General features: G+C 40.0%; 1 protein-coding gene across 3 annotated transcripts; it reads left to right on the forward strand.

The window, feature by feature from the left end:
- The first annotated feature begins 788 nt into the window (after positions 1–788).
- Positions 789–22,580, forward strand: CTLA4 (cytotoxic T-lymphocyte associated protein 4). 3 transcript variants are annotated; one of them, XM_043577597.1, is made up of 6 exons: positions 789–980; positions 4,442–4,505; positions 7,236–7,356; positions 19,186–19,533; positions 19,972–20,081; positions 21,379–22,580. In XM_043577597.1, the coding sequence occupies exons 2-6, from the start codon at positions 4,494–4,496 to the stop codon at positions 21,481–21,483; spliced, it is 696 nt and encodes a 231-aa protein (XP_043433532.1). In that variant the 5' UTR covers positions 789–980; positions 4,442–4,493; the 3' UTR covers positions 21,484–22,580. The 3 variants fall into 3 exon arrangements, with proteins under 3 accessions (XP_043433532.1, XP_043433534.1, XP_043433533.1); XM_043577598.1 differs by lacking the exons at positions 789–980; positions 4,442–4,505; positions 7,236–7,356 and adding an exon at positions 15,701–16,611; XM_043577599.1 differs by lacking the exons at positions 789–980; positions 4,442–4,505; positions 7,236–7,356; positions 19,972–20,081 and adding an exon at positions 15,683–16,611 and having other exon boundaries at positions 21,379–21,446.
- The last annotated feature ends 537 nt before the right edge of the window (positions 22,581–23,117 follow it).

The following is a 23,117-nucleotide window of genomic DNA, read 5'->3' on the forward strand; positions in this document are numbered from 1 at the left end:
AAGTCTGGGGTAGAGTCTTGAGGCTAAACATTTGGAAGTGGGCACAAAGCACAAAACTTTTGTTTCATACATTAATGCCCATCAGAAAGCATTCACCATGGAAGAAGAGGCACTGAACAACTAAGAGGATACAATTATTTGCGCAGTTGACATTAGCCAGCCTTCATCATTGGTGGAAGAAATGGAGGCAACATATTCATCCAGTAGTATGGACTTCTTACCAGTGCAGATAGCTAATGCTATCTATGAATGTCCAAATTATTAGCAACACCATGCCTCCCATATGGCACTATTCCTTTAGAAGACCAACTGGCTACTTGGGGGCAAGTTGACCACATTGAAACTTTTCCATCCCAGACAGGCCAGTGGTTCATTCTCATAGGAACAGATACCTGTTCTTAGGAAGACTTGCTTTATCTGCCTGTAAAGCTTCCTATCAACACTACTATCCAGGGACTTCTAGCATGCCTGATCTACATGCAGAGTATTCATTCTGAATATCATGTGACCAGGGAATCCACTTCACATCGAAGGAGGTGTTGGAATGTACTCAGGTCCATTGGTTGTATCACATATTGTACCCAGACGCTGTCAGCCTCATAGACTGCGGTAATGTCCTTTGAAAGCAACAGAAGTGCCAGCTTGGAAAAAACACTCTGGGAGGATGGAGTGACTTCCTTTAGTGTGCAATGCATTTACTAAATCAGAGCCTCCTATTTGGTGCTGTGTACCCAGTAGAAAGGGAACATGAGTCAAAGAATGAAGGGGTGGAAGAGGAAGTGAGCCCATTTACCACCACTCCCATTGACCCATTAGAAGATTTTGTGCTTTCGGTCTTTGCTACTGATGAGGAACACTTTCTTGCTAGAAGACACAGAAAGACTCCCCAAGAACTACAGATTATGGCTGCCATGAGGATGCCTCGGAGTCCTCTGTCCCAGGATCAGCAGGCAAAAAGAAGTTTCACCACACTGGTAGAGGTAATTGACAATGATCACAGGAGGAGATAAGGCTGCTAATACACAATGGGACAGGGAGGATTACATGTGGCACACAGATGATCTACTTGGATGTTTCCTGGTACTCTTGACCTATTTTAACTATGAACAAACATGTGTAGCTACCCAGAACTGTGAAGGATATGATTTTCAAGGGCTCAGATAATCAGAAATGAAGGTTTGGGTCACATCAGGAGGTAACTCACCCAGGTCTACTGAAGTGATAGCTAAGAATGTGGGGAAGGAATTTAGAATGAAGACTGGGGGAGGGAGAGGAGGAAGACTCGTTATTGTCTTGAGGTCAATTGCAATGATGAGGGTTGTTGTTCATCCATTAACTTCCCTCTTTGGAATTTTCCCTCAGGAAGAAAGGCTCATAGGAAAAGTGGAAGAGAAGCTGTCTGAACCTAAGTGGAAAAGTGGATCCATGTGGCACAAGGGGTGGATTATGAAAATAAACCTCACAAATCCCCTACTGTAAGGAGGGTAATGGACCAAAGACCCAAGCTGGGGCACTCTGACATCCATAGCCCTGTTTATATTGAGGCATCGCCTCCCATGGGCTGCTCCTAGCCAATAACGCTGAGTGGCAAAAATTCTAAAGCAAGCCTGTTCCAGATGGTTCACCTTGGCTCAAGGACCACTGACACTGTTGCCAAACCTCTCTTAGACTGTATAGGGGTCTAGCATGTTTCCACCCAACCTTCCCTCCCACTCTCCTTCCCTTAGGGGCCACCTTTGCATAAATATCTGATGGTTCTTCCAGCTTTCCCCATCTCCCTCCCCATTTTCTTTCATAGATACTTCTCCTAATAAGACCTTTGCATGCTTAATCCCATTTTGGTAAAAAATGTCAATAGTTCTGAAGTTGAGAAACTTTGGCTTACAGAGATAATAACAGCAGGAGCTGAGTATCAATATTAGCTCAACTACTTTGTGATTCCCTGGAGATAGAACTCCTGAGGATTGGGCCAGATGGCAGATGCTGCACCAAGAAAAATGATATTTCTGAGAAGCAGTTGGACTAAGATTAACAGTATTCTGCTTCCAAGGGGTTTGGTCAGAAGTGACTTTCTCTGAGAAACCATGGTCTTAACAACCCTTGTCCACTCTGGCTTCCCTCCTTCCTTCCTCCCTTTCTTCTTTCGTTGTTTCATTCCTTAATCCCCATACCCCTTCTCTCTTCTCTTTCCTTTTCTCCCCTTCTCTCTTTTCTGGCCCCAGTGACTTTTTGTCTCTTGCCTTAATATTGTATAGTTAGTAAATGACAATGATTACTCAATAGTTCCATCATGAAAACACAATTCTCATGCAAGCAGTTTACAATGACTTTTAGTTTGAAATTTCTCATGGTTCGGTTTCGGATAAAAGGTGAATGTTCTTGGAAAGTTTGAACTTAATCAGAAAAGTTATTTTAGAATTATGATCTTAGGGTAATTGCTGGGCTTTTAGATCTGGAAATATTTTTTTACCAGTTATTGTCCACTGATTGCAAGGAGATTTGGGTTAATAAATTTATCACTTAATAATTTTTTCCTCCTCTTCAGTTCTTACGCATTTGCACATATTCAGTTTCACTTCTACAGTTAGCACTGCACCCCCAAATTAAAGCCGATTTTAGTCCAACGTCAGGTTCTAACTGGGTCAGGTTTGCTAAGAATAAAGCCCACTTTTGTCAATTCTTTTCAAAAAATTGGTCTGGGTTTCAAGAACATAATGAAACCAGAATGTGGGGGAGTTTAGAATATAGTCTGGTCTCAATTCGTCTGCTCTTTGAAAACCACGGTCTGGTTTCAACCCAACTAAACTTGGATAGTTTAATTTAAAAAAAGTAGTGACTAGAAAATCTCATAAATCCATGGAGCACAATAGCACTTTTCTAAGGACACTAAACCCAGAAGAAAAGGAAGCATGGAAGTTTTCTTGTTAGGTTTGCCAATAAAGTGATAGATATTCTAAAATAATGTTTCAGAATTTATGAGTGATAGCCTCTTCAGAAAGTGATCTTGGGTATCCAATCAGCCCTATTTATGTCTCATATCTCTATATTGATCAGTTTTCTTCATCTGTGTTCCAAAATGTCTTGCCTCACCTGCAGGCCCTGTTTTTCCTAACTGAAGTTTTAAGGGTTTTAAAATTCTCAGTCCTTCACTGAATGAGGCTTGCATTAGTCACTATCCAAGACTTAGATCCAATGAAGTTCTGACCATGGGACTGTCACTTTGGAAAATGGCCACTGGGCTCCTGCCATACTCAGGTAAGGCTTAGATTTCCTCTAAGTCCCTTTGTCTGCATCTCAGAGGACTGAGTTTCTGCTTTGAGACTTTTGAGTGTCTTGCTCTGTCTTACCCTGCCCCTGGGGCCAGAAACCCTGACCTGATCTCCATCTTTGTATCTTGGGGCCTGGGGCTCATCAGTATGTGGACAGGCTTTCTGAATAAAGAAGTATCAGGCTACTATCTGCCTGGAGTCCTACTTTTTGTGCTCTACTCACTGTGTACAATCTGTTTTCTGTGGGCTCCAGTGCCGTTACTTAAATTGTGCCCTGTGAAGGTTTGGCATAACCCACCATCTAGTCCCCCAGGGGCCTGAAGTTCAGCTGCAGTTCTGCAGTAGTGATGGCTCATGAGAGAATCAGCCTTCCTCCCCATGTTACACTTGCTTTGTGTGGCCATGGAGTAGGGTCATGACTCCCACTCGAATCTAAGATGTTCATCCCTGTTCTAGTGCTGCCACCATTACTGAAAATGTTCTTGGTATTTGAAGGCCTGTATATAGCACAATCCTTCCAACATCTTCAAAGGTAACACTTATTTATATGAATAATAATTTGATATTCCCTCCCACTGACAATTTCCTTATTATCTGAAGGATGTTGGTGGTTAAAACACCAAGATATGACCATACAGTAATAAGACACTGCATTTTTTCCCCTCCATAAAAATGAGAATAATTCCAAAAAGTGGCATCCCAGGGATTTTCTGAACAATGACAGTATCACTGGAAAAATATAACCTTCCAAGACGACATATTTGAAGGGCTGCAGTCATTTGAATTTGCAATTTTAGATAAAGCGATTGAACCTTTTATCACTGAAAGTTTTTGTTTTGTTTTGCTTTTTAACTATAATGAGTTGTGGGAAGCCAGTCAGCCTTACATTTCCTTGGAATTCTCTTTGTGACATAGTGGAGCATCGCCTTGAATGTAGGGCCCCAAGAAGAACTTCTCTTTCTCTTGCTTCCTTCTGCCAGGGAAGAGGCTGGCATGGTTAGGAGCCTTCAACTGCACTTCCATAGCACATCAAAAGATACTTTTAAGTAGGAATTCTGACATTATTCTGGCCAGATAATTTTAAAAATGCTTAGGGTTAGTTCTTAAATTTTCTGTCTTTGTATGCTAAGTATCGTGTCTAATTTATATTACTGAATATCCGATTCTGACAGATTTTCCCCATGACACCTGAAGTCCATGTTCAACTGAGAGTGATCTGTTTGAATGACCTGCATGGTATGTCTTGAATGATTTCTGTCAAGTTGGAAACCAAGGACATACACTTAGAGAATGCAAAGTCTACAGATGATATGAAGCCAGGCCTAACCATCTTCCTGTGAGGATCACTTTCTCTTTTTCACAAACAATCAGAGGGCAAGAGATGGACCTTAAAGTTCTGATTCCCATATTCAAGATCTCAGTATATTAGGGCCTGGATAACTTAGACTACTTCCTCTTCTAAAATTTACCGCACTAATGTCTTTCTCCCATACTGGTCACACAATCCATTTATTTGCATGTCCAATTAACCATATCCAACACATTACTTATATTTGGGAAAAGGAGTGTGTTTCTGAACATATATATACGATGTTTTTCACGATGTTCTGGGAAAATTAACACAAGAAGTGCTTTCAGAGTATTGTGATGCCAATGCGGTCACAAAAGTAGAGAAGCTGATGCTAAAATACGTTGTGCTGGTGAAATTGCTTCTTTGGTTGATATTTCAGAAACCAGAGTTCTTGTATAAGCTCATCTTATATTTCTTTTTTTATTTAAAAAAAATTTTTTTTTTCAACGTTTATTTTTGGGACAGAGAGAGACAGAGCATGAACGGGGAGGGGCAGAGAGAGAGGGAGACACAGAATCGGAAACAGGATCCAGGCTCTGAGCCATCAGCCCAGAGCCTGACGCGGGGCTCAAACTCACGGACCGTGAGATCGTGACCTGGCTGAAGTCGGAAGCTTAACCGACTGCGCCACCCAGGCGCCCCTCATCTTATATTTCAAATCTCTGCATGAATCTTCTTTCAATTTTTTCCCCCAAAATAGGAATGTTCAAGTTCTGATGAACGGGTATATACTTAGTGTTCTATAAACAATAAAGACTTTAATTTATATGGCTTGTAATATCTTATTTTTCTAGTCACAAATAATACATATACATTCAGAAAGATGGAAAATAGAGGTAAGATAAGAGAATAAAAATTCTATAATCACTGGTAGCATGTTGCTGTATATAATTCTGCATGTATTTTCACTTTATTTTTACAAAATGAATCATATTCTAAATACAGTTTTCTAACCTGCTTTTTCCATTTACATATCATGAAGGGAAAATATGCTTTTAATTAAAAATTATTTAGGGCTGAAAGTTAGAGTTTCTTTCTAATTGAGCCTCCTCATTTTCACAGATGAGAAAATTAAACTAGTGAGATTATATAATTAAAGTGATTTCCATTTAGGTAGCATTAGAACCACACCTATAATTCAAAACTCTTAAATCCCATGTCACCATTTTATGCATTTTACTCCTTATTTGCTACAACCAACCCTGAAACAATAAATCAGAATTAGAGAGTGTGAGAAAATCATATCTTCCCCTGATATGTTTTAGCTGGGCTAAATGTTTGCTGGAAAACACAGTGGTAAAGGTCAATGGTCTCAGAATTTATTGAAAATATCTTATAGAAAACAATTTGTAGATTTTACTAATTAGTTTTCAATCTTTAAAGCTTCAAATTGAAATCCGGGTGCCGAAACAACAGGGCTTGAGGCAGTGAATCTAGGTGACATCCCAAACTGCTAGAAGTCTATAAAAAATTATTGTCTAACCAGTGTCACAGAAATATGGCTAAAACAAGTAAGAGTTTCCTGACTTTTAAGTTGGTGACTTAAAAAAAAAAAACATTTATGCTGCAGTAATTTGAGTTAAAGACTTTTAAAACCGGTTCTATGAGTCTTATCAATCACAATCATTTTATTTGCTAAATTTAGTGCTAGAATGACATTATCTGCACATTCTTTGTATAAAAACATCTAGCAGAGCATCTTTTTAGGGGCTTTGTGATTTCAAGAGGTTTTTGGAATTTTATGAAAGTTCCACCCACAATCAAAACCAATGTTCTCTTATGGTTGATTAATTCTGTCAGATGGGTCGGAACTGATATTTCTTTGAATATATGCAAATTATCCTTCATTTAAAGTTTCTGCTTTGTCTTTTTTTTCTCTGCTCCATTTGCTTCTCATTTCTCTTATTCTTTCTTCTCATTTTCCTCTTTACTTCCATTCTCTTAAATTAAAAAATCTTGTGGATTTCCCTTCCAGTTTATTTTTTTGATATAGGAGATATTGAAGTCCTTGAATGTATTCAGATTTACAAAGGCCATTGACTTACATAGACAGTTTATGATGCTAATTAAAAGAAGGCCTGCATATCTAGACAGAGTCAGAGGATTTGCAAGTAATTTGTTTTCTCAAATAAAAACAGTGGTTCCAAGTGATAAGAAAAAAAATTGCATTTGCTCAATATATTTATCACCACAAACTTGGTTCCTGAATTTGTCTTACAAATCAGGATAATAAATTCCAGTAGCAAAGATTTAATTTTGAAAAATCATAACTTCCTTTAACTTTCTTGTATCATCATGAATTAAAAATTTCTAACAACCTCATGTTCTTCAGTACACATTGTCTATCTTATCCAAAAGGTAAAATGCAGGGGATACAGTTGACTGATGTTTCTTGACCTGCTTATGTTTTGGGAGGACAGGAAACAAATGTTTGTGGTATATTCTACTTGTCAGTATTTTTTAACCAGATAACACAAATGACCAGAACTGCAAAGTTTGCATGTCGGGTAAGAACTGTATGTGATCAGAATGAACTCAAATAATGTTGAGAAATAACAAAAACGATAAGCAATGGATTCCTCGGGATTTTAAAGTCAGTGTCATTTCTGTAACAGGATTCTCTTAGATGGGCATGGAAGCTGGGCTCTATGTATGTGTCGGACAAAGACTGCAGACCCTGGGTTTTCATTTCAGTGCATTACTCCTACTGCCTTCAGCAGGCCCTGATGTGTTCAGGTAAGTGCAATTATTCAGTTTCCTGCTCATGGATGAAGCTCTGGGACAGAGATTTTCCTCTTAGAGCACAATCCATGGTATGGGGCCTGCTAAGGAAAGCTGCTAAATGCAACCAGCTGCTCTCAAATTATATTCTCCTAAAACATGCTTGAATCATATAGTTCACTGAGCCAAAATTTCCTACATGGCCTCTCTCCATCTCATTTAGTTATTCCACAACTGAGTAACCTGTTAGAAAACTGTGCCCAGGGAAAGGCAAAGCCAAATGATCCATATCTCAGATTCTTGCTGGTTATGATTCAGTGTGATGTGTGGTCAGAATTGTAGATGATGAGGAAAAACAAGAACGTTTCTCCCTTGCCTCAGCCAGTTAATGATGCATTTACCAGTTCATTCTTTTTATACTTGGAGTGTAGTCAACTTGGCTATAGATTTTGTCTAGATTACATTTAGAGAAGAGCAAAACGTATGGTCAACACATATCGTAAGACCAGTGGTATACTTTCTAAGATGGTTAATGCCAATTGAATCCATCATCATAACCATATTGTATATGTATATATGTGTGGTAAAGGACACATAAAATTACCATTTTAAACATTTAAAAGTATATAATTCAGTGATATTTAATACATTCATTATGTTGTGCAACCATCACCACGATCTAATTCCAGAATGTTTTCGTCACCCCCAAAAGAAATCCTGTACCATCAAATAGCCACTTTCCATTCCCCCCTCCCCACAGTACCTGGCAGTCAATGGTCTGCTTTCTGTCTCTAAGGACTTGCCTATTCTGGGTATTTCATATAAATGGACCATACAATATGTGGCCTTTTGTGTCTGGCTTCTTTCACACAGCATGATGTTTTCAAGGTTTATCCGTATTCAAGCATGCATCAGTACTTCATTTCTTTTTATGGCTGTATAATATTCTATTGAGTGGATGTAGCACATTTTCTTTATCCATTTGTTAGTTGATGGTCACTTGGGTTTTTTCCATCTTTTGCCTGTTGTTCTTGGTATTGCTGTAAGACCATAATTTTCAATTTTTACTCAAAATCTGACTTGCTGATTTGTGTTTGTCGGTACCTAAAACCTATGAGGAAGTTTGTTGGGGCTGGGCTTCAAGTTGTAAACTTGCAGGAAATTAAAACCAGAAGTCATGTTAGTTTAAGAGGTCTTGGGAAGATGGTGGATGGTAGTGAAGGCATAGTGAGAAGAGACTTTACGGACTTTGGGGCCTCATTTTGGTTCTGCCACCAATAGGCTATGCATGTAATTTGGGGTAGATCACTTCACCTCCCCGGGTCTTTCTTTCGTCCTCTGTAAAATGGGAGAGCAAAACTAACATTTCTTCTAGGATTCAATGCCTGTAATAGGCTGTGCAAATACACTGTGCTCTTTATTATCTAATACACATTTCTCCACCATCATAGCTGCTAATGCTCACACTGCAAAGGAGCAAAGACACTCCTTTTCTATGCTTAAGGTGTGAACATAAAAGTTTCCTATGAACTGGAGGTGTGAAGGAGGTCATGGCCTGAAATCATTCAAATGCTACGATGGCAGCAGGGCTAGAAATAACACAGCTCAAAATGTGAAAACAGTGATTGCCTCTGTAACCAAGAAACTGAAATAAGTTCTTGAAGCTCAGATTATACAGGCCACAAATATCATTAGAGAAATGGATTCCATCAAATGTTTGGTACTTCCAATGTTACTCTTTAGAGAGAGCTTGTAACTCTTTGAGGTTGGGTGGTTTTTCAGCATTAAAGACAATTTTCAGTCACACTCTGAGCTTGCAGTAGGACAAGAAAACATTAGTGACTTGTGACATTTCTGCTTTTGTAAAATGGAAATAATCCTGGGCTATCTCAACTTGTTCCAAATGGGAATCGGGTGTACTCTGAGTTTATCATTCAGGTGGGGTGAGCTGGGGTGCATCATAGGTCAAATACAAGACTATTTACCCTTCCCTTTTTATTTTTTCTTTTTATTTCTTCTTGATGATAAAGAAATAAGATCTACATGCACAGGGATAAACCCTAAATGTGTGATATTGGGCAAGTCAATTAACTTTCAACATCAGTTCTCTGATCCATAAAATAAAGAGGTTACCTATTTTGAAAATGTCTATTCCTGGCTTTTGATAAAGTCCCTCACCCAAATTATTCATGGTTGCAACAGGGGTGAAGGATTAAGACTAAAGCCCAATCCAAATTTAATCTTAGTTTTAGGTGTGAGAAGTTAAGGAGATTGAGGGAAAATCAGAGATGATAATGGCTAAACCAGAAATATAATAAGAGACCATTATATATTAATGGAGATAAGATATTCAAAAAGGTTTAATCATATAAAGTAAGGAGCTTAGGCAATTGGAACGTAGATTCTTCCTACAAACGACTTTGTCATTTATTCATTCAAAAATATTTGTTTTCATCTCTACGTAAGTGAAGCTCTGACAGATAGGATTAACCTTCAACTGAAGTGGTTTCAGCATTTCGTTTTGTCATTAAGATCAGCAAATAAAACTTAGCTTCCCTGACAACCCTTTTCACTTTACCCTCAGCAAGGTGACAATGTAGACTGAAAGGACAGCAGTAATCTAGTCTATTTCCCCTCAAAGGGGCTGTCAGAAGGTCCACAGCTCAGAAGCATCCATTTTTACCTGACTTTATGATGTAGATTACAGCTCCCTAGGGACTGAAAATTAATCTACCACATTTATTTAAGTGAGTTCTTGCCCAGCCCATATTTTCACCCTTTAATGGTAATGAAGCTAAAATTTCTTTCCAGTCACTTTGCATATCGTTTCCTTTCTCTTAGCTCTCTTTCGAAGTGAGATGATTGATAGGTCCTTCTTTAGCAATCACTTGAGTAGATGATTTTCTTTTTCCTTTGAAGTCAATTTTGAAAGGAGTTGTACTGTGATGAGCTAATTAGCACAAAAACAGAGTATATAACCTTAATTAGGCATGATAATAGGCTCAACGTAATGGGATGTCCTGAAACTGCAGGCTATGCAAATATTAGACTTTTCATTCCTCCCATTACATCTGAAACCATCAAGCAAAGGATGTTTTGCAGTATGTACCGCAGTCAATGCCAGGTGCACATCTTTCAACAAAAGGTTGGTTTTGGGGTAAGCTAGTTGGGGAAAGGATAATAGGAGGAGGGTTAGGAAAAAAGCTTAATAAAACTGAAAAGTCCAATTAATCACAGAATGAGCTTTATAAATTCAGAGGAGTTTTATAATTAAGTAAAATAATGCAGTTACCCTACCCAAACTATATCTCATCTGGAATTCTGAAGACACCCACTGTAGGCATCACTTGAAATTATGCAAATCTTGAGAGATCTTTCAAATCCAGTAACCACTAAGAGTACTACAAAACCAGTCTGGGGTTTACTCAAACTAGTAGGATACAGGAAGATAGTGAGGAAATGAAATCACAGTGAATCCCCGAGCCCTAATTTTAGCCAATTATTTTCATTTCCTCTACCACCAACCTTTTTTGTTGTTGTTGTTGGAGCGGTAAAAGTAAATAACAAAACCGACTTTCCCCTTTCTACCCTGAAATGAAAATATCCAAGGAGGTAGTACCCCCAGACATTTGAGTATTCAAGCACTGAATAACTGAGAGCTTACAATATCCTTAGGTTATGTCTAATGTGAGTTATAATAAGCTATTTGGTTTCAGATACTGATGGGAACACCGATAGCAGAAATTTAGTAAGTATGTGAGTATTAGAATAGTCAGTCCCTGGTTTAAGTCTGATGTACCACTCATTCATCAGAGATGATAATGAAAGGGTTTATATAACAGCTGAAGTTTGTAACCCATAGTTTTCTCCGTATTTAGCCTATAAGCTAACATTTACTGAGCACATACTATAGTCTAGGCAGAGTTTTCAACATTTTATTGGCATAGTCTCACTGAATCATCACAATAACCCTATAAGATAGCTACCATAATTAGCCATATTTATTTTACAGATGAGGAAGCTCAGGATCAAAGAAGTTCAAAAACTGTACCTAAGATCACACATCATGCAGTAGAGTTAGGATTTGAACTCCAGTCGTACTCTTCACCACTGTGCTGGGCTTGTTAGTATCTGTCAGTCCCCTGATTGAATCCTTACTTACTAGCCCTTTTCCCAGAGCTGGAAATGAGATGCCAGAAACATAAAATGGGTTGAGACCTAAATTGAAATGCACAAATTCTCTATCACCTATTATGTACAAAGGAGGCCCTAGTTAGATGCTAGGGTGAATGTGTGAGTGCCGTGGAAATAGAATTTGATATAGGTGAGATCGAAGAATTGCACAGAATTGACTGTAATAAATATGTTATTATTGTACATGAGATAATAGGGAAAAAGTAAGTACTGGATGGGAATGAGACCAGAATTTAAATCCAGTTTTTGCTGCTTATCAGCTGTGGGACTAAATCAACCAGGGACTCTACAGCAAACAGGTGGTTCAAATGAGAGATTCAGCAAAAGGACTATTTTAAGAGGTATTAGGAGGGTCAGGAATAGAAGATGTTAATGCACACAGATGCTAGCAACCCTGGAAGGTGGTCCACTCCCAATACTGAAAGGACCGGGGGAAGAAATAGTGAGAATTGGCTCATAGAAGGGGCAGGCGGTACTCAACAAAAGCTGTAGCTGTGCAGAGCTACTGTTACTGCCGGAGATAAGGTCCTGAATCTGGGAGAGAGAAGAAATATCCTGATCTCTGCCCTCCTTCCATTGGATCTTCTTCAGGTGCTTCCCGTCTGCTGGTCCCTCCCAGAAGCCAATCTGCCAGGGAACCCAGTTGTCCCTGTGGGTCTGCCTCCCAGGTGGAAAATGGATGTAAGGAAGGGGGGTGGAGAATAACCTTGGGCAAGTCACTTCCTTTCTCTAAATTTCAGTCTGCTTATCTGTGGTATAGTGCCTTCCATAGTAATAGTGGTTCTACAATTTTTGCGTTCAGCTTTTTATTTTGAAAAACTTCAGTCTTGCAAAGAATTTTTAAGAATGTATCATGAACACACAGATATACTCTTCACTTAGCTTCACCAATTGTTAATATTTTGTCTCTGTTGTTTTTTTCTTTTTCTCTCTGGGCTAACACAAACATACACCCGTATTTTTGTTGAGCCATTTGAGGGTTACTTACTGACATCCTGAGACTTCATCCCTGAATGCTTAAGCAAACATCATATAAAAACAGAATGTTTCCCTACAAAACCCCAGTTAAATGATCACACTCAGCAAATTTAACATTAATACAATCCTATTGTCAAATATAGTCTAAATTCAAATTTCCCCAAGTGTCTCTATAACGTGCTATGTAGTTATTATTTTTAAATCAAGGATCACACATTGGATTTTATCATCATGTCTCCTTAGTCTCCTTTAATCTAGAACAATTTTCAAGGTTTTTTCTTCTTAAAATCTTTCACGATATTGACATTTTTGAAGGAGCAAAGGCCCATTTTGAAGGCCAGTTGTTTTGCAGAATGATCCCAATATGGATTTGCCTAATTGTTTTTTCACGATTAGATTCAATTTAACCCATTTTGGCAATACTACTACAGATGTGTCGTGTTCTTCTCAGTGCGTTATATCTGGGGTCACATGATGTCAAAATGTCTCATCATGGGTGATCTTTGGTTTGATCACTTGGTTAAAGGAGAATCTGCTAGATTTATCCATTATCTTTTCCCCTTTGTAATTATCAAATAATCTATGGGATGATACATGGGAAAAAGAATATATCTTTTTCACCAACATTTTTATCTAGTGTTTTTCAAAACAATCGAATTTTCTTGCTATTGCAGAAATAGTTTCATGAAAGTATAATTAGGGAACCTGGTAAGCTTCTTTGAAAGTTCCTATTACAACCTTCATGTCTTCTTATATTAAACTGTTTTCACTCCTTTATCTATTCATTTAACAAATGTTTATAGAGCGTTCACCTGAAAACTTGCCTGTGAAATTTTCATCGGTGGCTTCATGGTTGCCTAAACTAATGTCTTAACTCAGATCATGCTCCTGTGCTGCAGACCATATTAGCAATCGTTTTGGAGTCTTTCCCCCTTACATTCTGTAGATAAACTCAATGTACCCAAATGGAACTCATCATCTTCATTTCCTGATCTGCTTATGTTCCCTATTCCCGGAAATTGTACCTCTGTTTTCTCAATGAGCTTTCTTGAATGTCCAGATACCATAGTAGTTCTTTTATACATGCTATATGCATTATCTCATTTAATCCTTACAACAGCCTTGAGTTGTAGTCACTATTTTCTGGAAGACATTGGGCTCTGAGCCCCAGATCAACAGCTAGCAAGTCTTCATACTAGGATTCAAATCTAGTTCTCTTGGACATTAAAACCTTTTCTTTAGTGCAGTGATTAACACCATTTCCCATTGCAGATCCTGGCTCTATGGGGGATTGGATAAATTCAAGTCTCAGTGCCTTGGTTTTATCTTTTATAAATTGAGAAAACCTATGATCCCTGCCTTGTTTTGAGACTTGAATGAGATAAAATTGACAAACATTTGAACTGTCACAGTACGACAGTACCTCTTAAGCCATAAATTTGGTGTTCTCTATGCATTCACTGCCTTTGGAATAGTCCTCTTAGGAACCTGTCACCACTGCTGTCACTGCCTTACTTTACACCAGGAATCAGCAAACCACGGTCTGCAGGCCAAATCCAGCCTCCACCTGTTTTTGTAAATAATATTCTTTTTTTTTAAATTAGGGTATAATTGATATTGTGAATAATTTTTTATTGGAACATAGCCATGCCCTTTCATTTATGTATTTTCTGTGGCTATTTTCACCCTATAACAGTGGAGTTGAGTAGTGGCAACAGGGACCATATGACTTGCAAAGCCTAATATATTTACTGTCAGTCTTTTTACAGAAGAAGTTTGTCAATTCCTGGTTGCCTGGGGTATCGCAATAGCCTCCTTCTTGGTTTTCCTGGTTACATCTTACTTCTTCTTGAACTTATCCTCCCCATCCTTTCTCCCGTGCAAGCGGGAATTCCCCTAAAATGTGAACTCAGCCATGACAATTTGCTCCTTTTTGGTGCATTTGCCCTCAGTGCTAAGAGCATCAGCTTCCACCTACTGTGGATTCCCATACTTGTCTTGTCCTCTGGCCATAATGAGTGCTTTATGCCCTTTCCAATCTTGGCACATATTGTTCTTTTTGTTTCAATACCCAGCCCTTGCTCTTGTCCTCAATAATAAGCTCAGGTTTTACTTTCTCTGAGAAGCCCTTTCTGACTTCCACAGGCTGAACCAACGGCTTCTGCTCCTCTATGGCTGTGCAAGATACTTCAATTCCAGCATTTCTCTATTCTGTCATGATCATGGGTGTAACTATCTCCCACTCCTTCTGCTGTGTCTCCTCTCAAGGGCAGGAACATACAATTTTCACTTTTGTATCTTCAGTGACCTATCTGGGATCTGGCCCCTAGTAAAAGCCCATTAGGTTGCTCTTGCCTGTTGGCATCTCAGCTGGGTTGGAAGGCTTATATAAGGTGGTAGGGGAGTACAGAAAAAGGCCTCAGGAGAGGCTGTCATGTTGGTTAACTCCTGGATGATGAGAAGGAGGATTAGATATTGGGAGAAAATAGGCATTGGAACCGCATAAAGTTGATGAGACCCAAAAGAGGTGTTTTGGAGAAAGGACAAACGGAAGAAGGGGTTGTGTGTGGGAATGCTGGAAGACAGGCTTACAGAGGCATTAGGTCCATATTCTATAAAGCCTCCTCTGCTATGCTGAGCTGTATGGACAATGGGAAACCGTGAAGGGCTGGAATAGGCAAACATCATATTCATGCTGTAACTGTCTGTTTGCATGTCAATCTCCTAGAAGTCCCTTAAGGCATTAATTGTGTTTTGTCTGGTCCCCATTCAATCTAAATGCACATACCATATAACTGGCATAGGTTTTCAATAAATGTCTCTTTTGTTACTGAAGTATATGAAAACTCATCAGTTTTAAGGTAGGTGGCCCCAATATTTAGTATTCTCTTATAGGATGAACACTTGTACTGTTTACAGCTTTCATACATTTAGGAACTTCAGTCATATTTAACCTTAGTTCTTGGATTTTATACTTGAAAAATTCTTTTTTTAATTTTTTTTCAACGTTTTTTAATTTATTTTTGGGACAGAGAGAGACAGAGCATGAAGAGGGGAGGGGCAGAGAGAGAGGGAGACACAGAATCGGAAACAGGCTCCAGGCTCCGAGCCATCAGCCCAGAGCCTGACGCGGGGCTCAAACTCACGGACCGCGAGATCGTGACCTGGCTGAAGTCGGAAGCTTAACCGACTGCGCCACCCAGGCGCCCCGAAAAATTCTCTTTAGAAAAAAAAATGTCCATCTTCTTATGGAAGAATCTCTTGGATCATTTTGGCTGATGTTTGCTGGAATGTCTCCAACTCTATTTTGTCTTTGTTAAGGCTTTCAAGAGTACCTGAATTCTTTCCTAATTTGCAAACCAGAAGCAAAATCATTCATTTCTTGTGATTTTGGTATTTTCTCTCAACAAAATGCTCAATGGAGCTTGGAGAAATAAACTCTTATTTGTAAACTTGCCAGAGGTGGTGAATACAGAGCTTTTATTAATAATGTCTACAGACTACTGCTGTCATTGGGTCAAGGGCTCAGAACCAGCAGCCTCATAGTTTTGGAGATGTGAATGAAGTGAATTGGGTGGTAAAAGATGCCTAGATAATTGGATATAATTGGGACTTAGGGAGACTCCTGCACTCCAGGAAATTCTCCAAGTCTCCACTTATCCTCAAAGTGAGCAAGAAGCTTCAGTTTCAAATTGAGTGCATTTTCCATCCATGGATTGGCTTGTTTTGTTCAGTTTTACTTTGAGTGTTTGAGGTTATCTTTTCGACGTAACAGCTAAACCCACGACTTCCTTTCTCGTAAAACCAAAACAAAAAGGCTTTCTATTCAGGTGCCTCTTGTGTGTGCACATGTATAGTACATACCTGGGATCAAAGCCAACTATATAAAGTCCTTGATTCTGTGTGGGTTCAAACACATTTCAAAGCTTCAGGATCCTGAAAGGTTTCACTCTGCTTCCTGAAGACCTGAACACTGCTCCCATAAAGCCATGGCTTGCTTTGGATTCCGGAGGCATGGGGCTCAGCTGGACCTGGCTTCTAGGACCTGGCCCTGCACTGCTCTGTTTTCTCTTCTCTTTATCCCCGTCTTCTCCAAAGGTGAGTGAGGCTTTTGGAGCATGAAGGTGGAGGAGGTGTTTCTCCCACCTGGGTTTCATTTCTTTCAGCAGTCAAGGGCAGTGATTTATAACAAAGCCAGAAGCTAAAGGTAAAACTCCAAACTCCTGGCTTGGATAACTCTGTATTCCAAGACAGCAAAGGGGACAGCTGGCAGCAGCAAATGAGCAGAGATACAGCTCATAGCAGAGTCCCAGGCACTGACTAGGAGCTTAATAGATACATCTGAGTTGGTTTGGGAGACAAGCAATTTCATACACTTCTATATGATTGGAAGAAATTACTATAAAGTTAAGTGAGTTAAGAGGAAAGATCTCCACAGTCCTTAATATATTTGAGCTTGGAATCAGGGTGAGCTCAAGATTTTCCTTTTCCAAAAACATCGATTTAAGCAAAAACATATCAAGTTTCTTTCCTACCTGATTTGAGATTTTAAGATCCTCGAGTTCACTTTTATAAATGAATCGGCTTATTTAAAATTTAAGCATTCTTTACTCAATTCAAAGTCTTAAGGTCTTCAGTCAATTCTATAAACTAGTTAGCTAATTATTTAAAAAATGAAAGCAGTTTGAAACCATAACACACACACACACACACACACACACACACACACACAAAGAGAAAGAAAGAAATAAAAGGAAGAGAAGAAAGAACACCATCAGTCTGTTTAGCCTAAGATATTTAATTGCCACCTGACCTATCTGTGGATTTCAGATGCAGATTCCCCAATTTTCAGATGAAATAAAGCTCTTTACAGGTTGATTCTAGGTTTGCTACATATAAAATGATGAGCATTCTCACTGAATTTCAACCTTCTCTCTCTCTAGACCATATCAGTTAAGAAACCATGTGGTTTGTAGGATATATCTTGGATGCTCAAAGGTATTCCATAATTAAATTATTACCAATAATATTATAAGAAATATTTATATACATTTTCTTATTCTACATGTTTTGAACATGTAAAGATTAAATACTCTTAGAATTAATTACCTTTACTTTGTAGAAAATTTATCTCCACCTGTTACTGAGATTCTCCCACTGAAAAATCGAGTGTGACCAGATTTACTGGTGATAATTGGGAATTTGCCTGGGGGTTGGGGGGAGGGCAGGAAACTTGGTCTTTAGGCTTAGCATCAATACAACAAAGATTATTGGGTGCTCATATGGGCAGATTATAATGGCCGCTCCTAGGAGTTATAAGCCAAAGGCGGAAGCTGCAAATTAGTGCGCAAAAAAACTTTAATACGGGATAGAACTTGATTAAATACTGTGACGGATTTATAACAGTGCAAAAGATGCTCAGAGGATGCTCAGGGGATACTCGGATAGACTGAGATGAGGGCTGCTGGATTAATTCTGGCAAGGGCTGCTACCATGTTGTTCTCTCTTGTGAGGACAGACATTGTCCAGTTCAGGTACTTGGGAGAAAGGACTAGTGATAGAGCGATTTCTATAGAGTCACTTATACATAGGAAGAGGTGTCTTGGAAACTCAGACTGGAGTGATAGGTTGGGATTAGATCATAGAAGACATAAATGCCACTTATTTCATTTGTTTTTGCAGTCAATGGTATGCAAGGCATCAAAGTGTTTGAGCAGAATTAATTAGTGGCATGGTTCATCCAAGTGTTGAGTGTCACTTGTATGATCGACTGGAGAGGGGCTGAGTTAGTTGCAGGAAGGTAGTTTGACATGAAGCTAAAGTTTTTTTAGATGATGCAAGCCTTTTTGAATGGAGAGCTGGCTTCCTTTATCCTGTAGAAGCCAGAGGGAGAAAGAACAAAGGAGCACGAGAGTGTTCAAGTGGAGGAGAGAGTGGCGGAAGAGGTGGTGGTGGCGGCAGGGGAAGCCCACAGAAGTTAATAGCAGGGTTGCCTCAACCTAGAGAGGAAACGACCCGGTGCCCTCTGCTCTGTGGCTTCCTTCATCTAGCAGCGTCCCTCCTTCTGATAATAATGCTAGGAAAGGTGACGTCCGGTGCAGTGACCTGGGGCTCAGCCTCTCTGGCCAGGTAAATATAGGCAGAGGTTTGTGACATATGCATTGAGAGGTAAGGTGAAATTCTGTACCTCAACCTCCAAAATTTCCCCTAGTGCTCATTAAAGTTCCTGTAGTTCTGTGATAACCATAGAATATCAGAGGTGGAAGGCACTCTGTTCTCATCTGACCTAATCCTCTCTTAGTACATGTGAAGGAAAATGAAGGCTACAGGGGAGGCATGACTCACCCCAAATCAAGTATATTTCATGGTAGGGCCTGGCCTTCAGTTTGTCACATCAATGTTCTTCCTGCTACAACCAACTGCCTTCAAGAAACTCTGTTCTGTAAGGAAACCCCTTCATGGAGATGGGCTGGAAGTCAGCTGAGTGATGGAGGGGATGGATGGGGAGAGAAGGGAAGGGATGAAGAGTATTGGCTGAAGGGAGGGAAGGGCTGGAAGGTGAAGCTGGAGAGTGTCCATCAAAGATCCACTTCCCTCAGCCAGAGATTTTGCCTGAGCCTGGTCGCGGGTGAGCAGGAGTTCACTGAGTTCCCTCTAATTTTCCCTTGTTAGGGATGCATGTGGCCCAGCCTGCAGTGGTGCTGGCCAGCAGCCGAGGTGTCGCCAGCTTCGTGTGTGAATATGGGTCTTCAGGCAATGCCGCCGAAGTCCGAGTGACTGTGCTGAGGCAGACTGGCAGCCAGATGACTGAAGTCTGTGCTGCGACATACACAGTGGAGAATGAGTTGGCCTTCCTAGATGATTCCACCTGCACTGGCATCTCCAGCGGAAACAAAGTGAACCTCACCATCCAAGGGTTGAGGGCCATGGACACGGGACTCTACATCTGCAAGGTGGAGCTCATGTACCCACCACCCTACTATGCAGGCATGGGCAATGGAACCCAGATTTATGTCATCGGTGAGCAAAACCTTATCACTAAGCTTACACCTTTTGCATTGCTGTCTTCTTTGCATGAAAACAGTTTTGTTCCTCAACTTCAGGTGGTTCATTTTTAGGATTATGGAAATTCTCCTTAAGAGTTCTTTGGCATACTGCATGGGAGTCTGGTTAATGGGTGGTGACCCAAACAGCGTTCTGACTAAAACTAAAATGGGTTGGGGATAGTGTTTTTTTCTACTGGAGGTTGGGGCACTTACTCTGGAGTGATAAGCACTGTGAAATTTGACTTTGGGCCTTTGATAGGACATTCCTGTAGAAGTGGCCCCCAGCAGTCAGACTTACTTAGGGGTGGACACCAAGGTCTGGAAGCTCTTTTTTTCACTAATGGGGGGGGGGAGTAGGGCCCTTAAGTTTAAAGAGAGTCTCAAGGAAGCTGTGCTTTGTCTTCTGTTGCAGATCCTGAACCTTGCCCAGATTCTGACTTCCTCCTCTGGATCCTCGCAGCAGTCAGTTCAGGATTGTTTTTTTATAGCTTCCTTATCACAGCTGTTTCTTTGAGCAAAATGGTGAGTGCAATGCTGACAACACAACACTTCTGGTGGGGATACCTCCAGTGATAGCAACTGACCGAATGATGCTGTTGAGTTCAGTTTTCTGGAGATGAAGCAATAAATGCAGAACAGTGGTAAAGGAAGGGCAGTGGTAAAGAACACGCTAGAACCCTTGGCATTGGCCTTTGAGGTTTCAGGATGACTAACATTTTAGATGAGTGTGTTTGACATTGAATGTTTGTGTGCTTCTGAACAGGGTTTCAGTTTGAGTAACCATTTGAACAACACGGGGCAGCTGTTTTGCACTTCATCTTCAAGACAATTGTACTTAAAAACCCTGAAATGTAAGATTAAGTTGGACAAAATGCTGCTATAGAAGACCACTGGATGGATTTTAGTCTCCCCCTTCATGTCACTCCACTTCACCTGGAAGCCATCCCTTGGTGCCACCCTGCTTGTGCCTTCCTTGTCCAAGCTGTAGCTGTCCACCCAATACCTGTCCAGGGCTCCCTGTTATCCAGTCTGCTCAAATGGAGAGTCTTGCCCTCCCCTCTAGCCCAGTGAATGAGAATACAAGGTTTTATTTATTGCAGTGTTGGTGGAAGAGATGGAAATATGGAATCAGGCCTCCTATCGGGATTTCTTTTTGGTGGTTCCTTTCATCTACCTCTGTCTACGGCTTGCTTTTGTCAACCCAAACTTCTTCGCTGCTTCTCTTTCTCTCCCTGGCTTCCTGTCTTCCCCTCCCTCTCCTTCTCTCCCTCCCCTTACCCCTCACTGGATTCCAAGATCCTCTACTCAAGCTGTTCAATTGCTGTAGATTCTTCTTACCTCATTTTCTAGAAACTGCCACATGGACACAGAATCTCAATTTACGGAGGTGATAAAAAATGGGCACTGATGTGGGCAAAAAGTTATAAAGAGTATATGAGGAGTGGATATGAGAAATACAGCTCTTGAACAGAGTAACTGAAGTTTATTATCTTATCAAGCTCCTCCCCTCACAGATAAGATGTGGTCGATCACCATAGGCATTTTGGGTGTCCTTTTTAAAGCTTTCTCAAAGTCTCTTACTCCTCTCTTGCAGTCAGGGAAAATGATTACCATTTTACATCAATAGCACAGAGTTATTTACCTAAAGTGAGTTGTAATAGCTGAATCAAGAAAATCTTCTGGGGCTTATAATTCTGTATGTGGTGAACATTCATTTTTCCACAGGGTAGGGACCCAGTATTTGGTGAGTCCTATTATGTCTAGAAATGGCTTCTGTATTTCTCAATAATAATTACTGTTTCTTTTTTGCATTTGGCAGCTAAAGAAAAGAAGCCCTCTTACTACAGGGGTCTATGTGAAAATGCCCCCAACAGAGCCAGAATGTGAAAAGCAATTTCAGCCTTATTTTATTCCCATCAATTGACACACCGTTATGAAGAAGGAAGAACATTGTCCAATTTCTAAGAGCTGAGGCAATTCTAACTTTTTGCTATCCAGCTATGTTGCTTATTTGTGTATTTTGGGGGGGGATTCATCTCTCTTTAATATAAAGCTGGATGCAAAATCCAGATGAAGTGTACTACAATTTGAAGCAAAGGTGCAGGAAAACAGAGCCAGGATGTTTCTGTCACATCAGATCCAATTTTAGTAAAAGCATCACTCGGGAGCAATATAGGGATGCAGTCTTATGTTGTAGGTGAAGGATATGGGTTAGGGGGTGGTGCTGTCCAAAGAATACAAAGGAAGAGAGTTAGGGAGAGTATGATATTGTACACACTTTGTATTTACACATGAGAAGTTTATAGCTGAAGTGATGTTTTCAAGTTAAAGTTTTGTGCTGTTATTTTTCTTAAATGTGGAATTACATGAAGACTTTAAAAATACTCACGTGGCTATATTTTAGCCAGTGATTCCAAAGGTTGTATTGTACCAATATGTATTTTTTTTATTTGATAGTATTGTGCATGGGGGCCACATGTGCTTTTGTGTATTTGCTGATGGTTTTAATATAAACACTATATGGCAGTGTCTTCCCACCATGGGTTCAGGGGAAGTTTTATGGAGGGGCTCAGGACACTAATACACCAGGTAGAATACAAAGTCACTTGGTAACTGGCTTGGAAACTGGCTGAGGTCATAACTGATTCTTATAGACACGTTGAGCTGAATTGGTGTTGACATGTGCTTTGGGCTTTTATGTTAGCTCCTTTCAAAGGTTTGCAAGGGAGTCCAGACTGGTGTATCTGATGTAACTCAATAGAACACCAACCTCAAGAAAATGGCTCACTCCAGGGGTCTTGTAGGTATGAACTTCAAGGAAGCTCTAGTTTCACAAGGGCCCCAATTCCTAACACATGGTTCATGCCATGGACAGAAAAAAGCAGCAGGTGGCAGAACGGGGTGATGAAAGTTTCTAAAAACTAACACTGTTGGTGTTTTTTAACTCATTATTTTCCATGAAAATGCAACAACATGTATAATATTTTTAATTAAATAAAAATCTGTGGTGGTCATTTTCCAGAGTTGTCTTTATCTTCCTTATATTTGAATATTGTTTCAGGGTTTTTTAAATGTTTTTATTTTTGAGAGAGAGAGAGAGCGCGCAAGCATGAGCATGGGAGGGGCAGAGAGAGAGGGAGACATAGAATCTGAAGCAGGCTCCAGGCTCTGAGGCATCAGCACAGAGCTCGACGTGGGGCTGGAACTCACGAACTGTGAGATCATGACCAGAGCCGAAGTCAGACGCTCAACAAACTGAGCCACCCAGATGCCCTGTTTGAGTTTGTTTTTAATTGATCCATTCAGCTGTCAGTGAAGTCTCCATTATTAGGAATATTGGGAACAAATTGATAAAAAGGCAAATAATGCTTCATGAGTCAGCTGTCCATCAGCCATTATCTGCAAGCCATTTTTGGAAGGAACTCCTCCTCTGTCCGTTTGGTTTCTTTACAACTATTTGAGATACAAAGGGGTTAGTGCAGATACAGCAGCGTTTATAAGTCACACGGCATTCTCTTTAGCATAAGTTCTCCATCTCCCCTTTCTTGCCCACGCACG

This window comes from Prionailurus bengalensis, chromosome C1 (genome assembly GCF_016509475.1).
Source record: "Prionailurus bengalensis isolate Pbe53 chromosome C1, Fcat_Pben_1.1_paternal_pri, whole genome shotgun sequence".
Classification (NCBI taxonomy): Eukaryota; Metazoa; Chordata; class Mammalia; order Carnivora; family Felidae; genus Prionailurus; species Prionailurus bengalensis.